Source organism: Heteronotia binoei, chromosome 8 (assembly GCF_032191835.1).
Source record: "Heteronotia binoei isolate CCM8104 ecotype False Entrance Well chromosome 8, APGP_CSIRO_Hbin_v1, whole genome shotgun sequence".
Taxonomy (NCBI): Eukaryota; Metazoa; Chordata; class Lepidosauria; order Squamata; family Gekkonidae; genus Heteronotia; species Heteronotia binoei.
In genome coordinates this window covers 42,766,160-42,792,787 of record NC_083230.1, presented here as the reverse complement: position 1 = coordinate 42,792,787, position 26,628 = coordinate 42,766,160, and the positions used below count along the sequence as shown (strand labels likewise).

The following is a 26,628-nucleotide window of genomic DNA, read 5'->3' as shown; positions in this document are numbered from 1 at the left end:
ACCAGCTCCTTTATTACTTGTTTTTGTTCTGTATTGGAGTATTGACCTCTTTCATGAAATAAAATTCACTTTTCAAATGACAAACAACCCCTCCCCACACACACACACACATACACACAATTGTTAAGGTTTTTAATATTCAAGATGCCTTCATCTATCTGACAGTTTTAATACAGTCCTTGAGCTGGTTGTGGTTATTAACATACATAGATATCTCTCTTCAGGTTACAAGTTAATGGAAGCAAATACGAACTAATGAACTTTCAATATTCTTTGTTCTACTCGAGTAACAAGTGTAATTACTGTTGAGGAGTAAGCTATTAAGATGTGCATTATGTTTTGTTTCTTATAGAACTGAATCATCTCAAAAACCACACCGCTGATTGTAAAGTGCAACCATACCCAAGGTTACCTGCACAGGGAAATCTTGTATCTCAAAAGTCTGTCTGTCTGGACGTTATGTAGAAAGATGTTTACTTTTAGATGGAGAGCAGGTATCCCATGGCTTGGCTTGGCTAGCTACCTGACTTTCTGCCCAGGAAGGTGGGAAGCCTTAGCCTTTTATTCCCTTTATTCCTGCTGTGTCTACTTCCTGGGTGTCTTGGCCTAGATTTAAGGTAGCCTTTATTCCAGAAAATGTCTCAGCTTTGGATGCAGCCTCTGCTCCCAAAGAGGCAAACATTACCTTCCCTTAAGGAGCTCTTGGGGTCCATGTAGGGTTGCCAACTTCCATGTGGGTCCTGGAGATCTCCAGAATGGCAACTGGTGTCCACACTGCAGAGATCAGTTCCCCTGTAGAAACTAGCTGCTTTGGAGGGTGCACTGTATGGTATCATATACCACTTAAGTCCCTCCCCTTCACTCCCCCAGCCTCCATCCACCAATCTTGAGGAATTTCTCAATCCATAGGTGGCGACCCTAGGCCCAGTTATTCTTTTTCTTCATCCTAGAGTCTAAAGTGCAGCCTCTGTTGGGGCTGTTCCTGGGTTGGCCCTCTTCCTATCCCAACCCAGGATATCATGGAGTGTGACAAGGATGGTGTATAGTGATGGTGTATAGTGAGGGACATGTTATGTCAGAAATAGTTTATTGAAGCTAGGCCTGTTAAAATGTGCCTCAATTTTAGATGTATGCACCAAGTACTCAGTCCAGCCAGCCCTATATATGGATCATTTTAAAAGCTCTACTAGTGAGCAGAGATTTTTCTTTCTATGTGCTGTGGTTTAAGAGAAGGGAGAAGGAGGAGGTTTGGGAATGGAAAATCTGTGTTTCCATCACTACAGGGATGCCAGCTACTGCTTCTAAATTATAAGGGGAGATTTGTTCACATTATTTTTCTACTAGTAGCAAGATGTTTTTAGGGCTCCTTTTGTCTTTAAAACTATAAAAAGGTGTGTATTTAAAAACTAATCATATCAGAACTTCAGAACTCTTCCCCCCCAAAAAAAAAGAAAAGAAAAAAAAGGATTTCAAGGATTTTAGCTTTCACAGCCCATTCCTCACAGTTCTGTGGGAAACTCTGTCTCTTTGAAAGGGAAATCCCTCCCTCCTTTTTGCTTCCAGAGGCTGTAAAATTAGATACAGTATAAATGGCAGCCCTGTTAAAGTTTTGGTAATTGTTGTTTGATTTGGGCTACTGCACAATAACGACTCATTATATAACTTCTGGAGAGGAGTCATTACTTTCTGAATTTGATTTAAGGAAACTGGTGTGAGCTTTGGAGAGGTATTTGTGCTCTTTTTAAAAAAAAAAACAAAAAAAACAGCAGGACAATGCGTGGAAAAATCTGTAGATATCAGCAGTGTCAGAAAACATGGATTTAGTCTGAAATGTAATGCAAGTTGTTATGCTCACGGCTGCCTTGATAGACTCCAGATGGATGGTGAGCTTCAGCTCCGAGTGAAAGTGTCTGGCACCAGTTTGGTGATCATGCACAGCAGTGGTTGTAATTGCAGGATTTTTATAGTTTAAAGCTCTGCCAGGTTTTTTTTTGCACATGTTATAACTTCTGCAGAACAAATCCACTCACGTCTGTTACTGTCTGGTGGGTCCTACAGCAAGCATGCTTTAAATAAATCTTTGTAGAGTAGTGTGTTTCTGTGCGTGTGTGTTTAAATGCGGGTAAAATGAAGGAAGGTTTTTTCAGAGCACATTTTTAATAGCAGAATGTTAAAAGCCCTTTGTTACAGTCATTTGATGCCTAAGCCTTATGTGCAGAAACATATTTGACTTTAATCTCCTTGATTTCAAAGTGTTGCATAGTTCTTTGCATAGTTCTTTGAGTCCCTGTGAGCTAAAGCCAAAGTATTGAGCCGGATACAAAACAGGGGAAGTCCTTGCACTCTTTTAACATCTGCTAGCTCAGATCACTTTCAGTCATGTTTAAGGTTGCTTGAACTGCATCTCACCACCTATACCAGTTAAGGTCGTAGCTTAAAGACCTGTATGCTGATGTATCAAGAGAAATAAGACATGCAGAAGGTAGGCTTATGCTCACATGGCAGATGTACGTTTGTGGCAGACAGTGCTCTTCCATTCAGTTACATTGAAATATTGATGCCTTGAAGCTGGAGTGTTTATTCAGGCCCCTATTCTGATACTTACATATGGTTCATGTTAAGCTATTTTATGTGTGAGAATTAATGGTGCAGAGACACGTGAATGAAAGAGCATGCCACCCAGCCTCATACCCTTCAACTTTGCAAAGTCAGGTTTCCCAGGGGAAAACTATAACTTGAGTACCAACTTTATGCTAGGGTTGCCAGATGGCACCGGTTTGGAACAACATTCTTTGATCCCATAGGCTATCTTGGTGGTGGTGGTGGCGGGGGGGATGTTTGGCTGATATGTGTGGTTTGCACCCACACAAAAGTTGCCACATTGGTTTCAGAAAATGAATTTGTTTACTAAAATGACAAACTGATGTGAAAATAGCATTTGAGCTGGACTTTGTCTAAACATTCAGCACACCTGATGGCACAGTGGGATGGTGGAGTTTTCAGATGGTAGAATGTTTAGTATCATTTGTTCAGACTATAGACAGAAAAATCAGTTTGTGTATTCCCCTCTTTGTGTTTTTAAACTATGACTTCAATTATAAGTAAGTCTTACAGCAATTAGAAATGAGAAAAGAAAGAATAAAACAATGGATGGTGTCCTAATTTTGGACTGAAGGAAACTCCTAGGTGGAAGGAAGGCTTCTGAACTGGCTCTTCAGTTTCAAGAAAGAGCCACTTCAGTTGGAGAAAGGTTTCAGGCTTTGCCTAGTGGAGTGGTATAACCTATGCAATGAAGACCAAAACAAAAAAGCAAGAAAAGAAGCAAACAAAAACCAACCACTTAATAATTAAGTGGTTAAATGGTCAGGGTGGAATATGAGAAGTGTGAGTTCAAGTTGCCACCCCATCATGAAACTTATTGTGTGACTTGTATTTCACAGGATTGTTGTAAGGATAAAATAGAAGAAGGGAGAACAGTGTATACACTATACACCACCTTGAGCTCCTTGGGTAGGACAAAAATGTACTCAGTAGAGAAAACACTTTTAAAAAGATAAAACATTCTATATAATGGAAAATAATGAGATGTTTAAAAGCACTGGAAAATAGCATGTTCATAATGTTAGTGTAATGTGTCAAACATTAAAACACTTAATATTTCATGGAATTAAAAAAAGCACTCATGCTGAATTGTGCACACACAGTAATTGCCACATTGATCTCAGAAAATTTTTACTGAAACAATATGCTGATATGAAAATAGCCTTTAAGGTGGACCTTAAATAAGAGGAGAATGAGACAATAAAGTTCACCAGAGGCAGACTGGATGATACCACCATTAGAATGGATAATAACACCAGGTAGTAGATAGGGATGCCCTAATCTGGATATCTGAGACCAGCCTGATCCCATCAGATTTTGAAGGCCCAGGAAGGGTCAGCCCTAATTAATTCTTGGATGGGAGACTTCCATGGAAATCTAGGGTTGCTATGCAGAGACAGGCAGTGGTAAATGACATTTGAATGTGTTTTGCCTTGAAAATCCTGTGGGTTCACCATAGAGCTGAAACTTGACAGGGAAAAAAATGGGGATATCACTTTTTAATGATTTAATGAGCATTGAAATGGAGTCCTTCTCCTGCAGTGTCAAGTTGTTCAATCCAGTGGACCATTCAATATTCAGTCATATCTTTATGCTGTATATGGAGGCCCAGGCCTCACTTAATGTAGTAAAACTTTCATATGTCCATGTATCACATTAAAAGGACAGATAAAAGGTCTTTGGGTGATCTACTGCATTCCCTGTTCCACAAAATGGAAAGGAAAACAGAATCAAAGTGTAGTGGTTGATGTATTACTTGCAAAATGTTGATCTTGAGGCCTTGTTATTTTTATAGTTATTCAAGATTACATTGTATTGGCAGTACTGACTTTTTTTTAAAATCATCTTGTAGAGATTTAAGCTACAATAGATTGTCTTCAATCAAACCCAGTTCTTTGAATCATCTCCATAACCTGCAAGAAATGTAAGTCTCTACTGTTTTTGAATGGTGATATTTGTTCAGATATGCAAGTGTAATCCCACAAAATAGTATTTTATAGTTCATTTTTTACTTTTTTTTTAAAGGGGGCTTTTGTGTATAATTTAGTGGTGATTAAAGATTTTTGTTAGGAAGTGTTCAGTTATTATAACGGGAATAAAAGCTCAGAAGAGACCAATCATCACTTGTTTACAGGTCAACTGACTTTCTTTATGTTGTTGACAGAAAACTGAGTGGTAATGAATTGAAAGCCATACCAAATCTGGGGACTATTTCAGCAAACATTACTCTTCTGTCTTTGTAAGTTGGCTTATATATATATATTTTTATTGGTATATAAAAATTTATCTGTGTAAATTCTTGAGTATACAAAAATAATATAAAGTTAACTTCATAAATGCAGGAAAGATTGACTTAGCTATTGCAATTAAAATGTTGCCAAGAAAGTGACAGTGTAGGATACTTACTTTGATGTGTTACTATGTTTTCATGATTCTTGGTGCTCAGACCTTTGTGTGAAATTCGTCACCTTGCACAGACTGTACCAAAATCCCAATACCCTTGTCCTCCTCACTCTTTTCAGTGAACGAAAGCAACACTTCAGCTCTCATAAATCCCAAAGCATGCTTCTAACTGTGTAAGATAGTCTTCCAACAACCAGCCACTTCTTTTATTGCCCAGAATAAAATGCTTGTCCTTATTGAATGAGTGGTTGCTTGCAGAGGTATATGATAGATATGGGAGGAGGAGGAGGCTGACTCTAATCCAGCATAGTGTGTGGCACAGTAGAGTCTGTACATGTTCAGGTCTTTCTGTGAAGCTAAAATCTCATTGATCAGTTGTGGAGGGGATTGATTCCAGTCCCCACTGCCCATCCTGAAGATCTGCTTAGTTGGATTCCAGATTTTTAAAAGGGGATCTACCAGGGCTTTTTTCTTTAGTAAACAATGTTACCTAGATTTATGGCATCCGCAGCTACTACAGCAGTCTGCTTTTTATCACTCTCCAATGTTTTTTTAACCCTGTTTTGTCCTACACTAACAAACACAGATCCCTATTGGTGATTCTTTTAATCTGCTAAAAACATTCCCATGATTCCTCACTGCCCACTTATATTAAGTATTGCTGCTTGCCATTCCCATTTTGTCTGATGAAGTCTGCTTAAGAGCATACGAAAGCTTACATTCTAAATAAAACTTAGTTGGTCTTAAAGGTGCAGTTGTTTATTGCTTTGTTCTCTTGCTTCAGACCAACACGGCTGCCTACTGGGATCTATCAGTTATAATTCTTCATTGCAAATTAGCCAAATTAGCAACTAAGTTTATCTTCCACCTGCTCATACTGTTGCATAGAAGTGGCAATCATGTAATGTAGTGCCTCATATTTCCTCTTTTCTACCTCTAGGCAAGGGGTCCCCAACCCCCTGGCCACGGACCGGTCCCGGTCTGTGGCATGTTGGCAACTGGGCGGCACAGCCCAGCAGCCACACCTCCCCCAGCAGCGACACGCAGCCTCACCACCCACCTTACCCCGCAGTGCCTCTCCTCCTCCCTCCGTTTGTATAAGTGAAAGCCCAAGGAAGGCGGCAGTGAAGTGCTCCGCAGCTCTTTAAAGGCCATCCCCTCCCCGTCCCCCCTCCTCCTGTCGATCAGATGATTGATGGAAAAACCGTGGCAGCTGCGTGAGCGACCAGCTGAAAAAGCTGCGCTACCTTTTGCCTCGTTTCCACTTTTCCCCAGGTTTTTCCATCTATCATCTGATTGACAGGGGGAGGGGGACAGGGGAGGGGTCGGCCTTTAAAAAGCCACGGAGCACTTCACCGCTGCCTTCCCTGGGCTTTCATTTGTACGAATGGAGGGAGGAGAAGGTGCTGCAGTGGGGGGACAGGGCCAGCGCTAGGGGGTTCTGCTATTGGAGGCAGACCCCCGCGTTGCACCCCCAGCCCCTTTTTGAAAGCTGAATGTGCGGGGAGAAGGAGGTGCTGCAGGAGGAGGAGGAGGGGCGGGGAGTAAATATGGTGCCCCCACGCTGCTGGCCCTGGGGCCGCTGTGGACAGGCCGGACCTGGGGACCTGTGGGACCAGAAAGTTTGGGGACCACTGCTCTAGGTGACCTGCCTGTGCATTAGCCAGTGTTAGTTTGTGACAAGCCGAGTCCCTCTGCAGTCCATTGAATAGAGACCACACACTGGGGTGACTGAAATGGAACAAGGAATTAAGAGCATTGTGCCCCCACAATAGTTTATCTGGAATCCATAGCTTCATTATTTCAAATATTCTATTATAGATGTCCATGGTTTTTTTTTTGAAGTAAAAATTACCCACCTTGGCATGCGATGTGTACAGCTGGTAAAACATATTTGACATTTTATCCAAGGTGCCATCTCCATAGATGGTATCTTTGTTTAATTCAAGCATAAGATCTCTATCACCTAAAACCAGAATTCTGTCTGGATTTTTCCACATCAGAATTGTGACGTTTCAGTTGCCTATACTTTTCAGGAATGTCAAAAAGTATGGGTTTTGGGTTAGGCAAATTACTGACTGCTCTGTGATAGTTTCTTTTTCTTAAATAGCAGAAGTAGTTAAGGCCTCATAGATCTAAGAAGCTAAGTGGGACTGACTCTGGCAAGTATTTGGAAGGAAGAAATCAATAAACATAGTTGGAATTAATTTTAAAAAATGGTATAATGGAGAATTGATCCACAGGTATCTCAGGCTCTGGGGGGGATGTTTTTTGAGGTAGATGCACCAAATTTGTGGCATAGCATCCAGTGCCTCTCCCCAAAATACCCTCCAAGGTTCAAAAGGATTGGACCAGGGGGTCCAATTCTATGAGCCCCAAAAGAAGATTCCCCTATCCTTCATTATTTCTTATGGAGGGAAGGCATTTAAAAGGAGCGTGGTCCCTTTAGATGTGATGGCCAGAACTCCCTTTGGAGTTCAGTTGTGCTTGTCACAACCTTGCTTCTGGCTCCATCCCCAAAGTTTCCAGATATTTCTTGAATTGGACTTGGCAACCCTATTCCACAATTATAGACGTCTATGGTGCTTTACATATTTTTCCATGGGGGCTTCTTTCCATGTGGACTTCCTTCAGTATGGACTTTTCTCCATGTGGGTTTATTTCCATGTGGGCATTTTTCCATGGGGGCTTTTTTCCTGTGAGCATTTATGTCTGTGGGGTTTTTTTTCTTTGGTTTTTTTTCCTAGAACCATTTTGATATAGGATATATTGTCTGTGATACATCACCACTTAGTATAACATAAAATTGTGCATCTCTCTCTCTAACCAATCTCTCTCTATAACCAATCTCTTTGCTGATTAAAAAAAAATGTATATTTAGTTGTGGGAAACATCCAGTTTAAAACAGTGATAGTAATTTCTAGGTGTGTACATGGGGATTTCTTTTGTTTCTTTCATTTTTGATATTAATTCCAAAAAGAGAATTATTCTTGGGTTTTTTGTATAATTTTGTCTCATTATTGTTCATTTTCAGAATTTTGTTTTGTTATTATTTCCCATTGTTTTCAGTAGAAGCCCCCATTCCCTTTCTTGGGTTGTCCAAACTGGACAAAACTCAGGGTGGAGTGGGAAGTCAGCGCTTGCAGGGACCTGCACACTGCCAAATGTCAGACAGATAGAATAAAAGAGTCCCTCTTTTTGAGGCAATGAAAGGTGCCCATACTTAACATTAAAGTGTATGGAAGAATTGATAGGAAATATTCCAAACACACAGTAACATGGAAAGCGGCATTCAGTGAGAGAATTCGGCACTGCAGCTACAATAGAGTTGCCAGGTCCCAAGTTGTCCCCAGCAGGGGGATTTGGGGGTGTTCCAGAGGGAGCATGGCCATTCTCAATGTGATGACGTCATGTGGAATGACATAATTGCTCTGGGAATGCAGTGCCAGGTGTGCATGTCCTCCTCCATTTCCCCCAAGCATTTAAAGGGACCTTCCCTGTAAATGGCTGGGGGGGAGGGAAGTGGACACCGTGTACTCCTGCCATCTAAGCCCTGAGATCGGGGCTTGGAAGGCAAGAGTAGGCAGCTCCCCATTTGGCCATGTGTGCTTTTCCTGGAAGCTGCGACTGTGGCTGGGTGGGTGTGGACAGCACTCATGGGGCCATGGAGGACTTTTGGAGGTAGGGCTTTACCCCACTCAACAGCTGGCTGGCATCAGAGGGAAGGCCTCAAAACTGGGAGAGCCTTCCCCCACCAGGGACTGGCATCCCTAGCATGAGGAGGAGGCAGATTGATAAAGCAAAGGCATTTGGTGGCACCAGGAGGGCATGGCACCTGGGCAGGCAGCAGGGAGTACTTACTTGAACAAAGGATAAGGTCTGGCAAGCGGGAGTGCAGACTGCAAAGGAAAGTTTGACACAGCAGTGCAGTCATTATTTATTCTGGGGCATAAGGCCATAAAACAGATACACAAACATTTAAATACAGCATAAGAAAGTTAATAAAGTAAAAAAAAGACCAATTTAAAAATAGTTCCAAGATCGCATTCCTAAAATTTATGTTCCAAATTTGTAGACTGCCTGGCCACTTTGTGGGCAGGGAGGAGAGGAAATGCAGTTGGGGGTGTTGTGTGGAGGGGGGGGGGGTGTTGCTGTCCTTAACCAAAAGCCTGCGGGCCCTGTGGAATTGCATTGGGAAGAGAGCAGAAGGCAAAGCCTGACTTGACTGTGTATCCTTTAGGAATGGAATAACTCTAGTGGCTACATGTTGCTGTCTGTAAAGAATGCCCAGAACTTTCTCGCCCATTCTCTCTTTTTAAGGAATGCTGTTCATGCCCTGATTAGGAAACTGCCTGCTGCCTTGTGGAAGTGGCTGCAGTAGTCAAGACTGCAATAATGAAAGAAAGCTGATGAAATGAAATTTTGGAGAGTTTTCATTATAGCCTGTTTAGATGGGAAATTTGTTTTCATATTAATTACAATAGTAGTTTCACACAGAAGTTTTAATATTTTAAATGAGAGAAAACACTTGAAAATAATAGTGAATACAAGTTCTATATTGCCTGTTGGCAAAGGAGCCTAAAGGGCTAAAACAATATGTACATTTTGGGAAGCTGTTCTGTTAATTAAAGTAATCAGTATTCAGTTGCTTACATCTGCTGACTTATTATAGTATTGTTTTAACTCTGGGTCAGCCAAGTCAGCTTAGTGCAGCCGCTGTGTCTGCTGCACTCTGTTTGAATAAGAGCTAAGTGACATTTGATAGTGGTGTGGTTTTGCTATGGATCAAGTTGACTGGGGGAGAACATTAAAAAGGAAAAGCAAATGGAATATAGCAGAATCCCCCTCTCCTACAAGATCCAGTGATGCTGAACCTGTGAAAAAACTAATTAAATAAAATCTCAAATATAAATATGAAAGTTCAGTTTCTAAGACCTGTCTAAAGTTGATTTTGTCACACTGACTGTGGCTAGTGCTCTTTCCCACTCCATCCACATAATATCCATTGCTTCTCTCCATGTGGCTAAGACATCACTGGGTGTTAGGAATCAGTGGTGCTGGAGTTGAAATCTGGCATGCAGAACTCTTTGGTGGATAAGCCATTTCAAACAGCCTTTGTGAGACCCAGCCATGGAAATGTCCAGTCTTGAGTCCTGAATGGACCAGGATGTCAGTAAAATGAGCCTTTCCAGAGATCAATCCATGTGATGCAAACCCTAGAATGCCACAGTAAAAGGACAAGGGTTACTGTTAAACAAGAAATGTTGACAGGTTTGATTATTAAGACTCCTCCTTGCCAAACTTTCAGAAATATCATTTGCACCTTCTGATAGCATCCTTAGCTGTCTTCATTTCCATGGAGATGTAACTTCAGTTTCAAGAAACATAAAAATATTCCTCTGCAGCTGTGTAAAGCTTTTCTTTTAAAAGCCCTACCTTGAATTTGGGATCTTGAGTTAGTTTATTCAGCTGACAAAACACACTGTGTGCTATTTTGCTTTAAAAAAAAACTTTATTATGCCACCCAGAAAAAAGGATTGAATTATTATGTAGCGTGATTGGGCTGCCTGAGAGGTGTCTTGTTACCATTGTACTTTGAAACTCCTGCAGTGCCTCTGAATGGTTTCAGAGGGTTTCCTGTATTGTGTTCTGCAGAACTCAGTTGAGGTTACAAGTGTTTGCTATGCACCTTATGACCTTTGTGGAGAATGGTTAGAATTAGAAAAAGAAGCATTATGGGTGCTTTGACATGAAAGCCCCCCTCTTTGTCACCAGAGTAGGAGCTCAACTTGCAGAGGAACACAAAAGGCATTAGAGAGCTATTGAATGGGTAGTGCCTTATGTTCACTCTGCATTTCACTCACACTAACCGTTATCTATCACAATAACATCAGATCCATCCCTCTGGGCTGCCTCAGTAATCTGATTCCTCACTAATTTCAAAACTCATGAGAGAGCAAAGAAGATCTTGTCACTGTAAAATTTAATTATGAAATTTTAGAGATTTGTAACTAGTTTTGAGAATTGCAGGCAGTGTCTCTAGATATGATCCATCACAAAGCAATATGGCAGCATTATGGAAATATTTTTGCCCTTTCAAAGGGTTCCACAAGACCAAGAGATTCCTAATTATGAAAGACACAGAGTGAAATCTCTTCCTCCAGTACCCAAATGAAGACTTGAGACAAGTGTGGGTTTAATTAGGTTATTCAAATCTGCTGATCTATGTCATCAATTAATGTCCATGGCTGCCTTTGTTCTGGCAAATCCAGCCTGGCTCCAAACTCAACCAAAGGCTGCCGCTGGCCTTGTTTATCCTTGCCCACACATTGAATGCTAACATGTGCCCATCCCAAACCCTTACCCTGATGCACTGTTAAGCCACTTACAAGTTTGGGAAGACATTGCTCAGCACCAGTTCTAAGGTCCATTCAGCAGGGACATGCTGACTGAAACCATCAACCCTTTATTTGCAACAATTCCAGGAAGGAACGGCTTTTAATTGGTCATATAAATGCTGAAAAGTGAAACTGAGATCCACTCCATTAAAATACATTGCAGCACAGACAAAGCTGCAAGGAAAATATGGAATGTTAGACTACTTCAGTGCCCAGATAGACTATCTAAGCACAGAGACCTTAATGGAAAGTCCATTCCTCATTTTCTTTGCAGCTTTGCAAGCCCAGAATTGCTTCCTGCTTCAGCCTACAAAGACAAGGAGGAAGGAGCTGGGAACTTCAGTAGCCTCTGAGCTTCAAAAGAAAACCATACAGGAGGGGGGAGAAAAGAGCCTGATGGGCCTGATTAAAGCGAGGGGGTGGGGTCTGGCCTGTGGGCTGGACATTTGACACCCCTTGTCTAAAGGCTTCTTTGGGGATAGGGTTGCCAGTGCTGGGTAGGTAGATTCCTGGAGATTTGGGGGGGGGGCGGGGTAGAGCATGGGGAGGGGAGGGACTTCAGCAGGTTATAATGCCATTGAGTCTACCCTCCAGAGCAGCCAGTTCATCCAGGGGAAGTGATCTCTTATCATCCAGAGATCAATTGTGACTCTAGGAGATCTCCAGGCCTCACATGGAGGTTGCAACCAGTAAACAACCCAAACAAGTTATAGTGACAAAATTACTACAAAAATAATGCACTACAATAACAGTTTTGTAGGTAAAACCAATAATAAACACTTGTACATCGCAAAACGGAACACTCTCAATGCAATACTGAGTCCATTACATCCTGATACAGTTCCAGTCGTAGAGTTCCAATGTACAGGAGGCCAGCTTCATATCTTGCTTCGAAGTTTCTTCCAGCAAAGGTGCACTCTACATTCCTTTCTCCAATGGAACTTTCCACAAAAATCTCTGCCTCGTTACATTACTTACACATTCCAATAAATTCTAAGAACTTCCAATTGGAAGGCAACTTCAAGCTCTTCCTCCTTCAATAGTTAAATTACACTTCTTGTAGAACATTAAAAATAGACAACAGTCTCCTTATTTTTCAAATAGGCAACAGCTCAATACGGCCTTGAGCCGCATCGAGTCACTATAACCTGTTTGGGTTGTTTACTGGTTGCTATCTTGAGTCACTTCTCTCTAATTTTTTACCCACAAGGAGGTTGGCAACCCTAGACGATATTGTGAAATAACTATACCTCCCCTTCGAGCTTGGCTACAAATTATAAATCACCTCAGACTCTATATTTCAGTGAAGAGTAACTCATTTACATTTGAAACAAGTTTTCCCTTATTCGCTTTGGATTCTTGCACTTCTGGGTGAACTGCAGTCATCCACAGATTTCCTCAATTCTACAGAGGAAATTCTTATATTCTAGATACTCTAAATACTATGAGATTTGTATGCAAAAATTGCCCCCCCCCAAAAAAAAGTTGTTTTTAAAATCACAGGTAGCTTAAAGTAGATAGTATACAACCATGTGCTGGGAAAGGGGAGGTGACCATGTGAAACAAAAAAAATTATATGGTATAACTAGATATCCTAGGTGCAGCCTAATAAAATGGGGAAAAAGCTTTTCTGGTTTGGGCTTTGACTACATATTGCACTTCTGTGCCCCATTCCATCAAGGACAAACTGCATTCCAAAAATATTGACTCTCCTGTATTCTCAAGGACCTGACCTATATGGACTATCTCCTCCTTTTACTATCTAGCTCTTGCTGTTGTGCATATAGTTACTGGATGATGGTTAACGTGGTCAGTTTTGGAATGCTGATGTCTTGTTTGAGGTAATTCTATTTGTTTACTTAGAAATATATAAACTCCATTTTTTAAAAACTCCCTTCAAAGTGGCTAACAATAAACACATGTTAAACATGCAGGAAACTGGCAGAAATATAATACACCAGTAATAAATCAATAGACCATGATGAAAACTGTGTTAACCATCCTCTCTCTCGGCTTGGCTTCGCGAACGAAGATTTAAGAAGGGTGCAATAGTCCACGTCTGCTGCAGGCTTGCTGGTGGCTGACAAGACCAATGCGGGACAGGCAGGTCCGGCCACAGTAGCTGCAGGGAAAAGTCTAATTTAGGGTTGGTGCTGTAGCAGTGCGATTCTTCCTCAATCTCCTTTTGTCCTCAAGACCAGCTAAGCGTGCATTCTCAAAAGAAGAGACAGCCTGGTGGATGGTGTGCCTCCATGCTTTGCGATCTGAGGCTAGGTCAGACCACTGGTGATGGTTGATGCGACAGGTGCCTGGAAGGTTAACCATCCAAAACACTCATAAAACAATAAATGTTCCCCACTACAGGCATACAGAACTTTTAGCTACAAGCCTGTTGAAAGCTGATAGTTTCATAGGTTCATTGGGTAAGCAGAAAGGAGGAGGCAAGCTGGAGTTTCTCCAGGAAGCAGTTGCATAATGTTGGGATCTCCGCAATGAAGGAATGAGTCCCCACCAAAGTCAGTGATTGCAGATATCACTGGTCAAATCCAAGCTGGTGAGCTGGGGTATATAAGGAGAAGCAAGTTTGTGTGCCCTGGACCATGAAGTGGATTTTAATAAGAAGAAACAGCATCTTGAATTGAGCCCAGAAACACACAGGCAACAAATGAAGCTGTTTTGAGACTGGTACTTTAATACATATTTTGTTGGAGTGTCCTCTTTATATTCAAAGCCCCATGTGGCCTGGAACCAACATATCTGACAGACTGTCTGTTCCCATGTGTACCCTGAAGAGCTTTATGCTTGGCTAACCAACATCTACTAGCTGTCCCTGGCCCAAAACACATCTGTTGACCAGGGCTAGGGCATTCTCTGCCCTGGCCACTGCCAGGTGGAACATATTCCTGCTTGAGATTAGAACATGCTCCCACTTGAGATCAGGACCTTATACTATCCCATGGGGCCTGTAAAATGGAGCTGTTCTGCCAGGCCTTTGAATGAGATGGTGGGCGTCCAATCAAGTTGGCCTCCCTTGCTGAAGCTCTTCACTTCCATGCAGCCCAGAAGATCTCTAACAACCCAGTGGCTTTAGCATCTGAGAATATTGTATTTTAACCAATAGCTATCTGTTTAATTTATTTTGTTTTAAACTGTTTTAAGTATTGCATTATTGTGCTTAAATTGGTGTGTACTGTCACTGTGATCTGCCCTGAACTCGCTTGGGGGAGGGGGGAGGCAGAATAAAAATTTAAACAAACAAATAATAAATGTTAACCTTAGAAATAGGTTTTTAACACAGTAGCTAGATCATTTTTCATCTTTGTGTCATCACACGCTAGTTTCACTCCTTTTAGCTGACAGATTTCCAAACCTTACTTTTGCTGTTATGAGATTTTTCCATTGGTTTAGTGCAGGGGTGGCCAAACTTGCTTAGAATAAACATCGGATGTATGAGAGCTACAAGACATGAACGTCGGATATTTGAGAGCCAGAAGATAGGAAGGCAGGCAAATTGGTGGAGGGAGGAGGGAGAAGAGGTGGAAGGAAAGCAACATTAAATGCATTCTGCAAGCCACCCGCTGGCTTGGCTTGGAGAAGTGGTTTCAAGAGACAAATGCCATCTCCAAATCAGACAACAGGGTGGTGGAAACTTCAAGAGCCACATGTGGCTCCTGAGCTGCAGTTTGGCCACCCCTGATTTAGTGTTATGTCCATATGGTGCTACTTAACAGATGGGTTGTTGACTGCTCAAGACTTTTAGTCAAGGAGCTTTAATCAGATTAAAGGAAAGGAAAGATCAGCATGATGTGCTGATGGCCTGACACCCTTGTTAAAAAGGAAAATGGTGTTCTGCAGTAGCTGAAGATAATTTCAAGTAGAGAGCACTGCAGTAATCCAGTTGAGAGATAACCCAGTCCAAGCCTCATTTCTTTCCTACCCAACAGCCAAGAGGATCTGTACTTTCAAAAGAGAATGTTCTGCCCTTCTGTTCGGCAGGAACAAGTCTACAAATCGGGACCCATTATTGCATGGAGATTATGGCCATAAGTAAAAAATATGTGTTACCCTGTTTTGCTGAAAATTTACCTTGAATTCTCCAATGAAAAAGGCTGAACAGCCTTTTAAAGTTTATATGCTTTTAACTTTGTGGAGGTTTTTTTTATTACCCTTATGGAAAATGGTGTTGTTTTTTGTTTGTTTGTGGAAACTTGCAGCTATGTGCTACAACAGAGTGAACACTGTCTTTCTAATATTAAAAATTCTGGATTGAAATTACTGGGTTTTTTTTTTAATGTAGTTAGCAGTCATGTGCAATACTCCATCTTAAGCTGTGGAGTTTTGTGAGCTGCTGCTTAAATTAGTTTGCTGTGGGGCCATTTTTCCTAAGACAAAAATGTGTGAGCCGGATGCTAAAAAAACTGTGATCTAGCTCACACTAACAGCTTAGAAGGAGCACTGGTTATATGCTGTATCCCTAAACTGGGATATTTTAGGAATTTGCTTATTTGCATTTCTTAAATATTTGAAGGATCACAAAGAGTCCTCTTAAATTACATGAGAGTTGTATATTGCAAAATAGTTCTATTTTTGAAACTTTTTACAATCAGCATTTTGGAATAATGAACTGGAACGAAAGCATCCTTTGCGGGTACTTCTAATCCCCCCCCCCCCCGAAAAAAAAACCTTGAATGGAAGAAAATCCCAAAGCTAGCTTTTCTTACTGATAAACTGTTTCTATAATCCATAGACTCTAAACATTGACTTTCCCCTGATCATCCCATCAGAAATATTTCACCTCACCTAGGGAGGAACTATTGTAGAAACAGAGTACTTAAAAATGTGTTATTTAGCTCACTTTGTCTCAGTGATAGAGTTTATCATAAAGAGCAGGGGTGATGGTCAAAGCAATGGTACATCTTGTTAAGCCTGCTGCTTCCCTAAGTGGCCAACCAGATGTTCTCTGAAAGCCATCATGCAGGGTACAGAGGCCAAAAGCCTACTGTTGTTGTCTCCTAGTACTGGTGTTTGGAGAGTTACATGAAGGTTTCATTTAGCTGTTGTGACTAAGGACTTGTCTGTCATAAAGTCTAGAGTGGGTGGGGGGCTAGATTTTTCATATGTGATATGTGGGCTTTCAGGAGCTCCTCTGCATGTTGGGCGATGCCCCCCTGAAGTAGCCAATCCTCCAAGAGCTTAGAGGGATCTTAGTACAAGGCCTACTGTAAGCTCCAGGAGGATTGGCTACATCAGGGGGCATGGCCTAATATGCAGAGGAGCTCGCTAGAAAAAGAACCTGGTAGAATAGACAATAATGTTAACAAACTTAAACTCATGGTTTATTCTATTTCTAATAGATACTGTTCTTCATCTTTCCTCTGACCTATCAACATGCCTCCCATTTAATTTTTCATTTAAAATATCCCTCTTTCTTTGCCAGTGCAAATATTGACTCTTATTTGTAACGCACCATACTCAAGAGGTGCAAATATGTCCTAGAGCAGAATTTGCCCAAGTGTTTTCTTTTTTGCCTGGTTAGACAAATCAGTGCTCTGCATTTCTGAACTCAGCAGCAGTTGTTCCTAGCTTCAGCCAGTATTGTGCCAGTTACCACATTTTCAACTCCTACAAAACAGCACTTGCATGACCTCTCTGTGTTAGTTCCCATGTTGGTTGTTGTGGATATATACTTGCTCTTTTATGTTTCCTTGGTCAAAGCTTCATCATACAAGCCTGGTCTTGTTTAAATAATGCCCAGGAAGAAAGTAAACACAGCTGTGACATAGAACTGAGAGGGCATTGTTACATCTGCTTGAAATGGGTACTGGGCTATCATTAGGGCACAAACCTGAAAGTGATTTCATTAAGGTATTCCAGGATCCTCAAAAATTCTGTGGTAAATCCATAGAGTTCAGGAGGATCCTAGAGCGAAGCACATAGACATGGTACATATCACTTCTAGGTTTATGCCAGAAGTGACATTGTACAATTGGCATGACATTGTTCTCTCCCATCCATGCTGCCTTCCCTTTCCCCTGCCAGTTGCCAGCCATTTTTGTAACAGATTTTCCCTTCTCCATCACACATTTGGCTTGTTTTGAAAGACAAACTTTTTTTTCTTTTTATGTTTGGCATCTTTTTCCTCTTTACACTAGCTGCTGCAAGACTTTAAGTTGGTACCCTTCATACCTGACACTGTTAAGTGTCACTTGGTATGTGATACTTGGTGGTCCTGATAGGGCAGAATGATAAGGTACAAATTTTGGGAATAAACACGCATTTGTAAATAAAGACTTGAGTTACCAGAGTTGTAAATGCTTTAGTCTTTAAAAAAATCTAGATGCTGAACCAAGCTAGTAAATGAAACAGTCATTCACCACCCCAAAGCAGAATTCAGTGACCACTATTAATATTCTTTTACAGTATTAGATTCTTAATGGGGTAAGAAACCTTTCAGTTTCAGACTGCCTCCTTCCCTTCTTTTGGATATTGGTATAAGGGAGGGACAGTGGCTCAGTGTTAGAGCATCTGCTTGGGAAGCAGAAGGTCCCAGGTTCAATCCCTGGCATCTCCAAAAAAGGGTCCAGGCAAATAGGTGTGAAAAACCTCATCTTGAGACCCTGGAGAGCCGCTGCCAGTCTGAGAAGACAATACTGACTTTGATGGACCAAGGGTCTGATTCAGTATAAGGCAGCTTCATATGTTCAATAAGGAGCACCAGTATCCTCACCAAATATGGCACTTTTGCCTATGCATGGAATCAGACTAATGCAATAGGGATTCTTTCTACAGCTCTATAGGTATGATCTCATTATGCTATCCAGATAATATTAGTGCTCAGATAAGTGGAAACGTGGATGAGGGGACTGTTAAATGAAATTATTAATCTCTTGACACCCCCCCCCCCAATTCTTTAGTAGACCCAATGACCTAAAATCTGAAGGATTTTCTCTTTCCATATGTCTCTGTTTGCCAGCTATGGTCATCAGGCAGCCATCTGTTGTATACCCCATCACTTAGAGTGGCCATTCTGGTATCAACCAGAGCCTGGGGTTTATGCATTGTGGCTTCTGCTTTGTGGAATGGTCTCCCTGAGGAGGAGACGGGAACCCTCTCCTTAGATATCTTTAGGAGGTGCTGTAAGGATTGTTTGTTTGCTAGGGCTTTTGATAAGATTTAAATGGAGGGCGGGAGGCAGAGGTTTGGAGTTTGTTATTTTATTTTGGTTTTAATTGGACATATTGTTAAACTGTTATAGTAAACCACTTTGAACCATGATGAAAGGCAGGTTAAAATGTTTTCCTGTAGTGCTATAACAGGAGCTGAAGGAAATATACTGAGTTATGCTCATATTTTTGGGTTGACATCCCTGTGGCACACCCTGGGTTAGTACCTCCTCTCCTCAGGATATTCCCTCTTTCTACAGACTCCCCAACAACAGTCATACACTAAAGAAGTAGATATGGAACAACCTATTCAGAGTGGTGAGTCTGGCCCCTCACAGTTTTCATGAGGCAGTTGAAGACAGTTTTATTAGGACTGCATTTAACTAATTTAGTTTTTATTTATTCACCTTTCAAAATGAGTTTTTCAATTGTAATCTTTTAGCTGTTTTCATAATTGGTGTTGTATTTACTTTATAAGCTGCCTTGAGTTCTTCAGGATAGAAAGGTGGCTAATAAATGTTTTAAATAAATAGATAAGTCTTCCCTTTAATGGTTATAATGACCTTACTAAAGTAGTAGCTGGCAACCATTGGCTGGTAACCAGCTGGAGTCTCAAGAGATGGGCAGATGGAGGGGCACTGCTGGGTTGATGCTGTGGTAAACCATAGAGTTTCTAGTGACTCCTCAAGTGGACTGATGTAATTTCTAGATTTCCTCTGGAAGTGACATAACACCCTTGTACCAACAGCACAAAGAGAAAAACGAGATATAAATATCTAATAAATTAATCTAAATAGATACAAATTGGGTTGCAACTATGAGGGAAAGCAACTTGCTTCTTTATTTAGTAAGAAAAATAATGCTTGTCAGAAGTATTGGATCCCATATTGACTGTTCTAGAGAGAGAATAATGAAATGTGAAAAATAGGTACAGTACTGACAACCTCACTTGTACAACTTTTACTTGCTGTTCAGCCAATACCACTCTTTCTTGACATAGAGGACACACACAAATACGTTTCAGTTTCATTTACCCTTGAGCTGTGACAGAGTCAACCAAGATATCAAGAGTGATGGAAAGTCTTGTTATATAACTGTTTTCCAATTTGCATGGAGCTGTCATTTCTCAGAAGTATTTGACTTTCAGATGGTATTGACTTTCTATCAGAACCACACTGTATTTAAATGCCTACTCTTTCACAGTATTTTCTATGTATCCCTAGTTTTTTTTTGCCTCAAGGTAATGCGAAAGTTCAGGTAATTACATCTGTAACTTCTCTCATTGAGAAAACTCAAAATGTTAGGAATTTGTCCATTAGTTGTGAGGCTTTTGTGAGGTTTTTTCAGATAAAGTCACAGCCTCCCAGACAATATTGATACCCTATGTCAGGGGTGGTCAATGGTAGCTCTCTAGATGTTTTTTTTTTGCCTACAACTCCCATCAGCCCCAGCCAGCATGGCCAATGGCTGGGGCTGATGGGAGTTGTAGGCAAAAAAACATCTGGAGAGCTACCATTGGCCACCCCTGCCCTATGTGAACTGTAGGTCCCTTGGCCATCTTTGGATTCAGTATTCAACAGCTTCAGCCAGCTCTCCCAAGCCAATGTTGACAGGATTCTGGGTACCGTTAAACTGACCACATGCCTGTGTCCTTCATGGCTGGTGAATGCCAGTGGTGAAGGAATATGGGGTCTTCTGGTAGACATTATCAATCTGTCCTTGGGTTCAGGGGTCTATCTAGAGGGACTGAAAGAGGCTGTGGTTGTGCCTTAAAAAAACACAACAACCTTGGATCCTTCCAATTACCACCCAGTCTTAAATCTGAAAGAGTGGCAGCAGAAAGAGCTCCAGAAATTCCTGGATGACACATTGGTATTGAATCCATTTTAGTCTGGTTTCCACCCCAGCCATGGGACAAAACCAGCTCTGATCACCCTTACAGACAGGCTCTGCAGACAGTTGGATTGAGGTGGACTGGCGCTGCTGTTATTGCTTGATATCATGGCAGCATTCAGCATGGTCGATCATAATCGTTTGACCCACCACCTTACTGATGTAGGAGTTCATGTGGTAGCCTTGCAGTGGCTTACCTCATTTCTCCATGGTCAAGGACAGAGGGTGGTGCTGGCAGGCCTGGCGCGTGGGGTTCTGTTGCTAGAGGCAGAACCCCAATATGTGCCCCCCCCCCCCCAGTATGTCCCCCTCCAGTATGGCAGGCACTGGAGAGGAAAAGCCCCATTTTTTCTTGGCTTTAAAAGGTTGGGAGAACTGTCCTGATGCCTTAAAGTCAAGAAAAAACACTGGTCAGTTTCCCTCCACAGCTCTGGCCGAGTTTGGTGGGCTCTGCAGAGGGGAAACCTGTTTTTTTATTGACTTGGAACTCCCCCAACCCCTTAAAGCCAAGAAAAAACACGAGTCAGTCCTCCCCCAGCCCCGGAGTGGCCTCCCAGTCACCAGGGGTGGAGGGAAGCAAGGCGGTGGCATGGCAGGCATCTGCTGGGGCCCTGGGCACCTGCCATTTTCCAAAGGGGTGCACGCACCATGGGTGCTTTAGGGGCAACTGGTTGGAGAAGCTGCTGCTGCTGCATGCCCAGTGTGATGGCCTGTTCAAATTAGCTTGTGTTGAGCAGAAACAAATACAGCCTGGAGACAAGGAAAACACCAGGGAGGGCAAGTCCAGAGGAGAAAGTAGGATGCCGTGTAAAGTGACCATCTGAGATGTCCCAGAAGAGGCTCCCGTGTGGAGGGGGAGGGGTTTGTCTGTTTTTACACGTGGATTGTGATTTTGCGTGGACATGGTGTATGAACACAATGGGGGTAGGGTGGGGGGTCCTGAGATCTTGATCTTTTGGGATGACTGGGAAGCAGGATAGATGTCGGGGAATTGGTAAGTGCCCCAAGTCTATGTGTTGAAAGTTCGACGGGACATTCCATATAAAAGCATTTCAGATCGGAGCCTGGTATTAGTTTGTTTCCAGAGAGGGCAGAACCCGCTAAGTGTATGGGAGCAGAAATAAAACACGGGCTCCTTGCGGCACCTTAAAGACTCTTAATAAAATTTTTAATGTGAGCTGTATGCCTCCCTCAGCTTAGAGTCCGCTTTGCAAAACACCACTCTGTGCATTCCTCTGATGTAAAATGGCTGCCCAAGTGAGGATCTGCTTATCGTAGCTAAAGAAATGGAAAAAACTAATGTGGGGATTTTGTATATTTATTATGTATTTAATTGATCTGTACCCTCCTTTCTCCCCAGTGAGGACCCAAAGCGGCTTTTCCATTATTCTCCTCTCCTCCATTTCCTCACAACAGCCCTGTGAGGTAGGTTAGTCTGAGCCTGCCCCAAAGTCACCCAGCAAAGCTTTGGTCCATAACATGAGTAAGGATTAGAGCCTGCGACTCCCACTAGTCCCACAATCCACGCTGAAATAAAATCACAGTTCGCCTCTAACAAGATTGATCTAGGTTGGGTTGCCATGTTGGAATGAAGCCTTGAAGGTTGTTGCCACTTTAAAATGTGTGCATGTGAGAAGCGTGACATCGGAATCTGGAGGACTCTGGGCGCTTTTTTGGGAAAGGTGTGGAGAAGCTGTGGGATGGTGAAGGAGCACTTGGACCCAGCGCCCTCATGTGTTGTGCTTTCCATGCCCTGGCCCCCCCCCCCCCTTAGCTGCAGCAGCTGCTGGCTTCCTTTGCAATGTGAAAAGAAGAGTTAAGGGAGCCCTTGGAATGCACCCATCCCTTGGCAGGGCTTTGTGCTCTTCTTTTTGCATCTCCTGGTCAGTTTCCCTCTGCAGCTCTGGCCGAGTTCAGTGGGTGCTGCAGAGGGGAAGTGAATTCCAGGCTTTGGGGATGGTGCAAGTGGGGAGGGGATACTCACCCCTCACCCCTGCTGGAAGCTGGCGCCCTAGGCATTTGCCTAATTTGCCTACTCCCACGTGCAGGGCCTGGGAGCTGGGAGAGAGAGTGCCAACTAGGTACCCACTAATATGTGGGGTTTCCTCAGGGAGCAGTTCTCCCTCTGATGTTATTTAATATCTACATTCGCCCTTTCACCCAACTGGTGCAGAGTTTTAGGCTGGGATGCCACCAGGGCGCTAATGACACCCAGCTATACCTGTTGATCAGTGGCTGGCCAGATACTGCTCCTGCAAATTTGGCTGAGGGTTTGGAGGCTGTAGTGAGATGGTTAAAGAAAAGTTAGTTGACACTGAATCCTGATAAGATGGAGATTCTATGGCTGGATGGATGGGGGACAGAGGTTTGGGGTGCCGACTCCTGGCTCTTGATGGTGTGCCTTTAGTACTGGCACTGGCTGTCAAGAGTCTAGGTTGTGATTCTGAATGCCTTCTTCTTGTCAATGGAGGCCCAGATCACAAATGTTGCCAGAATGGTGTTATTTCAACTGTGCCAGGTCAGACAACTGGCCCCTTACCAGTATCGTCCTAACCTACCTATGGTAATCCATGCAAAGGTCACCTCCTGGCTAGACTACTGTAATGGTCTATGTAGGGCTGCCATTGAGGCTGACCCAGAAGCTACAATTGATCCAGAATGCGGTCATGCAGGTCCTTACGCCCCCCCCGGCCTGGTATGGCACACCTTCAATCTGTGCTGCACGGGCTGTGCTGGCTTCCAGTGGAGTACTGCATCAGATTTAAAGTTATGGTATTCACCTTTAAGGCCATTAATGACTTGGGGTCCATGTACCTTTGGGACTGCATCTCCTGGTATATCTCCAGGAGATAAGAACTTACTGGTGGTCCACGGCCCAAGAGACATCTGGCTGTCCTCAACCAGGGCCTGGGCTTTTTCTACCCTGGCTCCTACCTAGTGGAACTTTCTGTAAAACAACATTTGTGCCGTGCAGGATGTGTTGCCATTCCACAGGGCATGTAAAGCAGAGTTGTTCCCCCAGGCATTTGGCTGAGGACAGCAATAACTCCCCATGGTCTGGCATTCTTCTTCTGCCTCCCTCCTCTACAAATCATGGCCATCAGACTGGTTTAGGTTCCTGTTAAATGTATTTTATGTGTTCTCTTAATTTTGAAATCATCGCAGATTTTACTACTGTTGTAGTAGTAAAATCTGAACCCTGTTTTTCAGAGAAGGGTGGCTTAAAAGTAAAATCTAAGAAACACATAAATAAATAAATGATGAAATGATGCTTCTTTCTTCTAGTTGATTTTACAAACTGGTGGTTGTAATTTGTATTTTTTGCTCGGTGGAAGTAGGTGTTTGTGAGATTGAATTAAAATTAGTTTATTTTCTACTAAAGATCTTTTAGTGATTTCGTTTTGATTTATTCTGTGTGGAACAATAAAGAGTGGATGACTTGGTACTGATCAGGTTGCTCCATGTTTTCTTATTTTAAGTGTGGTTGGAAATGGGAAGACTGTTCAACCTTTGTCATGGTTAGTTTTTCCTAAGTCAACAGAATAGATATAGGAGTGTCCATAGACATAAAAGAGGCAGTGAAATTCAGCTGGCTATTTTCTTCTTTCACTTTATGCTGTTGGACAAATAGAAGCAGGTTACTTGTACTCATGGCATGCCTCCAGGTACCAGACTCAATTACTTGGGTGGGAGGGGGGGGCAGGCTACTTCATTCACTCCCAGTGTAGACAATTAACACAAGAGTTGATGCTCTTATTTCTGGCCCAGATGACAAACACAGTGGAAGCAGGCTGAGAAGAGCTTCAACCTACCCTTGCTGTAGAACAAGCTGGCAGAGAGTCATTCACCTTCTCACCTCTGAAGCAAAAATTGCCTCCAGAAGACCAGACAGAGATATTTTACGAAAGTTGGTTCTTTTTAGCTTTTAACCACAACCACATGTGCCAGCAGACAGGACACTAAAAACCATTGAGTTAATAAGTGCTGTAGATTTATTTGCAAGATTGTTCTGAAAGAGCCCTTCCACTACAGGATCAATAGAACAGATCAGTTAATAGTTTGGTAATTACACAGCTGAATAGTACTGTAATTTTAATGTGACATGGAGATTTGGGGGTAAATAGTGACAGAGATAGGTTCAACAAAGGCTACTAGCAGTCATTAATAAAATTCTTTGCATTTGTCTCGCTGCCCACTCATCTGAGCAGTTTAAGGTGAGGCCTGATATTTGGGGTTATGAATTTTACAATCTGAGCCTCAGTGTATTAACTAGGAAGCATCCCATTTTGTTAAACAGGAACTTACTCCCTAGATAGCATGTTGCCTAAGTAAATTGTGCTGAAATCAGCATGATCTGCATTCAAGTATGCATACTTTGTATTGCTTCACACCACAGAATCAGCCTGCCTGTATGTAAAGTAGGATTGCCAGCTCCGGATTAGGAAATACCTGGAGATTTTGGGGCTGAAAGCTGAGGAGGGTGGGGTTTGGGATGAGGCAAAACTTCACTGGGATGTAATGCCAGAGTCCACCCATTTTCTCCAGGGGAACTGATCTCTGTCACCTGGCAATCAGTTGTCATCCCAGTAGAATTCCAGCCACCACCTGGAGATTGACAACCCTAGCACTGAAAACACACATACTGTCACTCCAATAATGTATTGATGAGAAAGGCTGTTTGGCTAGGGCTGTTTGATTGAACTGATTTCCAAAGGCAAAGGTATAAAACTGTTTTAAAATTCTGCTTTTGTATTTATTTTGAAGCCAATTTTTGAAGCCCCGGATGGGGAGAAGAGGGATATAAATGCCCAGATAGAGAATTCTGGCCTGATTCATTGCAGGCACCAGGACTGTACTGCACCAACTATTGACTGACACTCTGTCACCACTTCCCACTACCATTGGGTAGCCTCTCTGTCACACACTCACTGCAGCCTTCCCCAGGTTCTTGCAGGCTTGGCTCTCAATCCATCTCTGCCAAGCCATTGGCTGATTCTGCTCTCCTCCGCTCACCACTGCCCCATAAGGCAAGAACCCCATCAGAAGGCCACTGACCTCTGAGGGAGACAGTTCTCTGCTGGGGGCTTACTGATCACTACTGCCTCTCCTCAGGGCCCTGTCTATCTTTCTTTTTCTCATTTTTCTTTCTCTTGCTCCTTTCTCCCCCTGTTTTTCTACTTCCATCTTCTGTTCTTTCTCTCATGCTTTTGCTGTATCTCTGTCTCTCTGTCTTTTTATTTAATTCTGTCTACCTTCCTCCCTTTAATTCACACGAACAGTAGCAGTTACATCTCTTCAACTGACAAGGAATGTTCATTCACAGCAGGGAGGGGCCACCAACACCAGCAGATAAACAGACGGAACAAGAGAGACTTGCAGTGGCTTTCTTCAAAGTGTCAGCTGCTTGATGCTTCCAGCCATTTCCTTCCAGGTAACCATGTTGCCTACCTCCAGGTGCTTGGTCCCCCCACTGTGAAGAAAGACTGTCCATTTCCCATATAAAGGCTGCAGGGTTGCCAACTCCAGGTTAGGAAATTCTGGATGGCAGAGATCACCTCCCCTTGAGGCGTGTGTGTGTGTGGGATGAATTAATGCCTTCACTTGGGTGGGTGGGAAGACAGCAAGGCTGGGGGGCCACTCACCCAGGGGTAGGGGCCTTTAGTGGTAACTTTTCAGGTTGGTGGGAGATTCCTAAGGTATCACTACAGGCCTCTGAGGGAGAGGCCTTTCCTCCTGGGGAACCATTGTTGCCAATATCCAGGTGAGACCACTCCAAGTTACAACTGCTGTCCAGATTGCAGAGATCAGTTCCCCTTGAGGTGTGTGTGTGTGGGGGGGAGGTGAGTGAATGCCTTCACTTTGGTGGGTAGGAAGACAGTAAGGTTGGAGAGGCACTCACCCAGAGGCCTTTAGTGGTACCTTTCCAGGTTGGTGGGAAATCCCTGGAGATTCTGTGGCGGAGTTTGAGGAGGGCATACGAGTTAGGGCATCAGAGCAGGGTCTACCAGACCCAGATGCTTGCTGTGGAAGCTGACTGGTTAATTTTGGAACAGTCACAGACATGCAGTCTAACCTGCCTCACAGGGTTGTTGTTCAGATCACACAGGGAGAGAGAAGAATAATATAAACTGCTTTGGTCCCCTCTCCCCTCACTGTGAAGAAAAACTGTC

General features: G+C 42.8%; 1 protein-coding gene across 1 annotated transcript in view; it reads left to right on the top strand.

Annotated features, from left to right (window-relative positions):
• LRIG3 (leucine rich repeats and immunoglobulin like domains 3) overlaps nt 1-26,628 on the top strand; it is an 86,045-nt gene that overhangs the window by 4,837 nt on the left and 54,580 nt on the right. Inside the window, 2 exon segments of the mRNA XM_060244965.1 lie at nt 4,454-4,525; nt 4,766-4,840. Coding sequence (XP_060100948.1) covers nt 4,454-4,525; nt 4,766-4,840 — 147 coding nt within the window.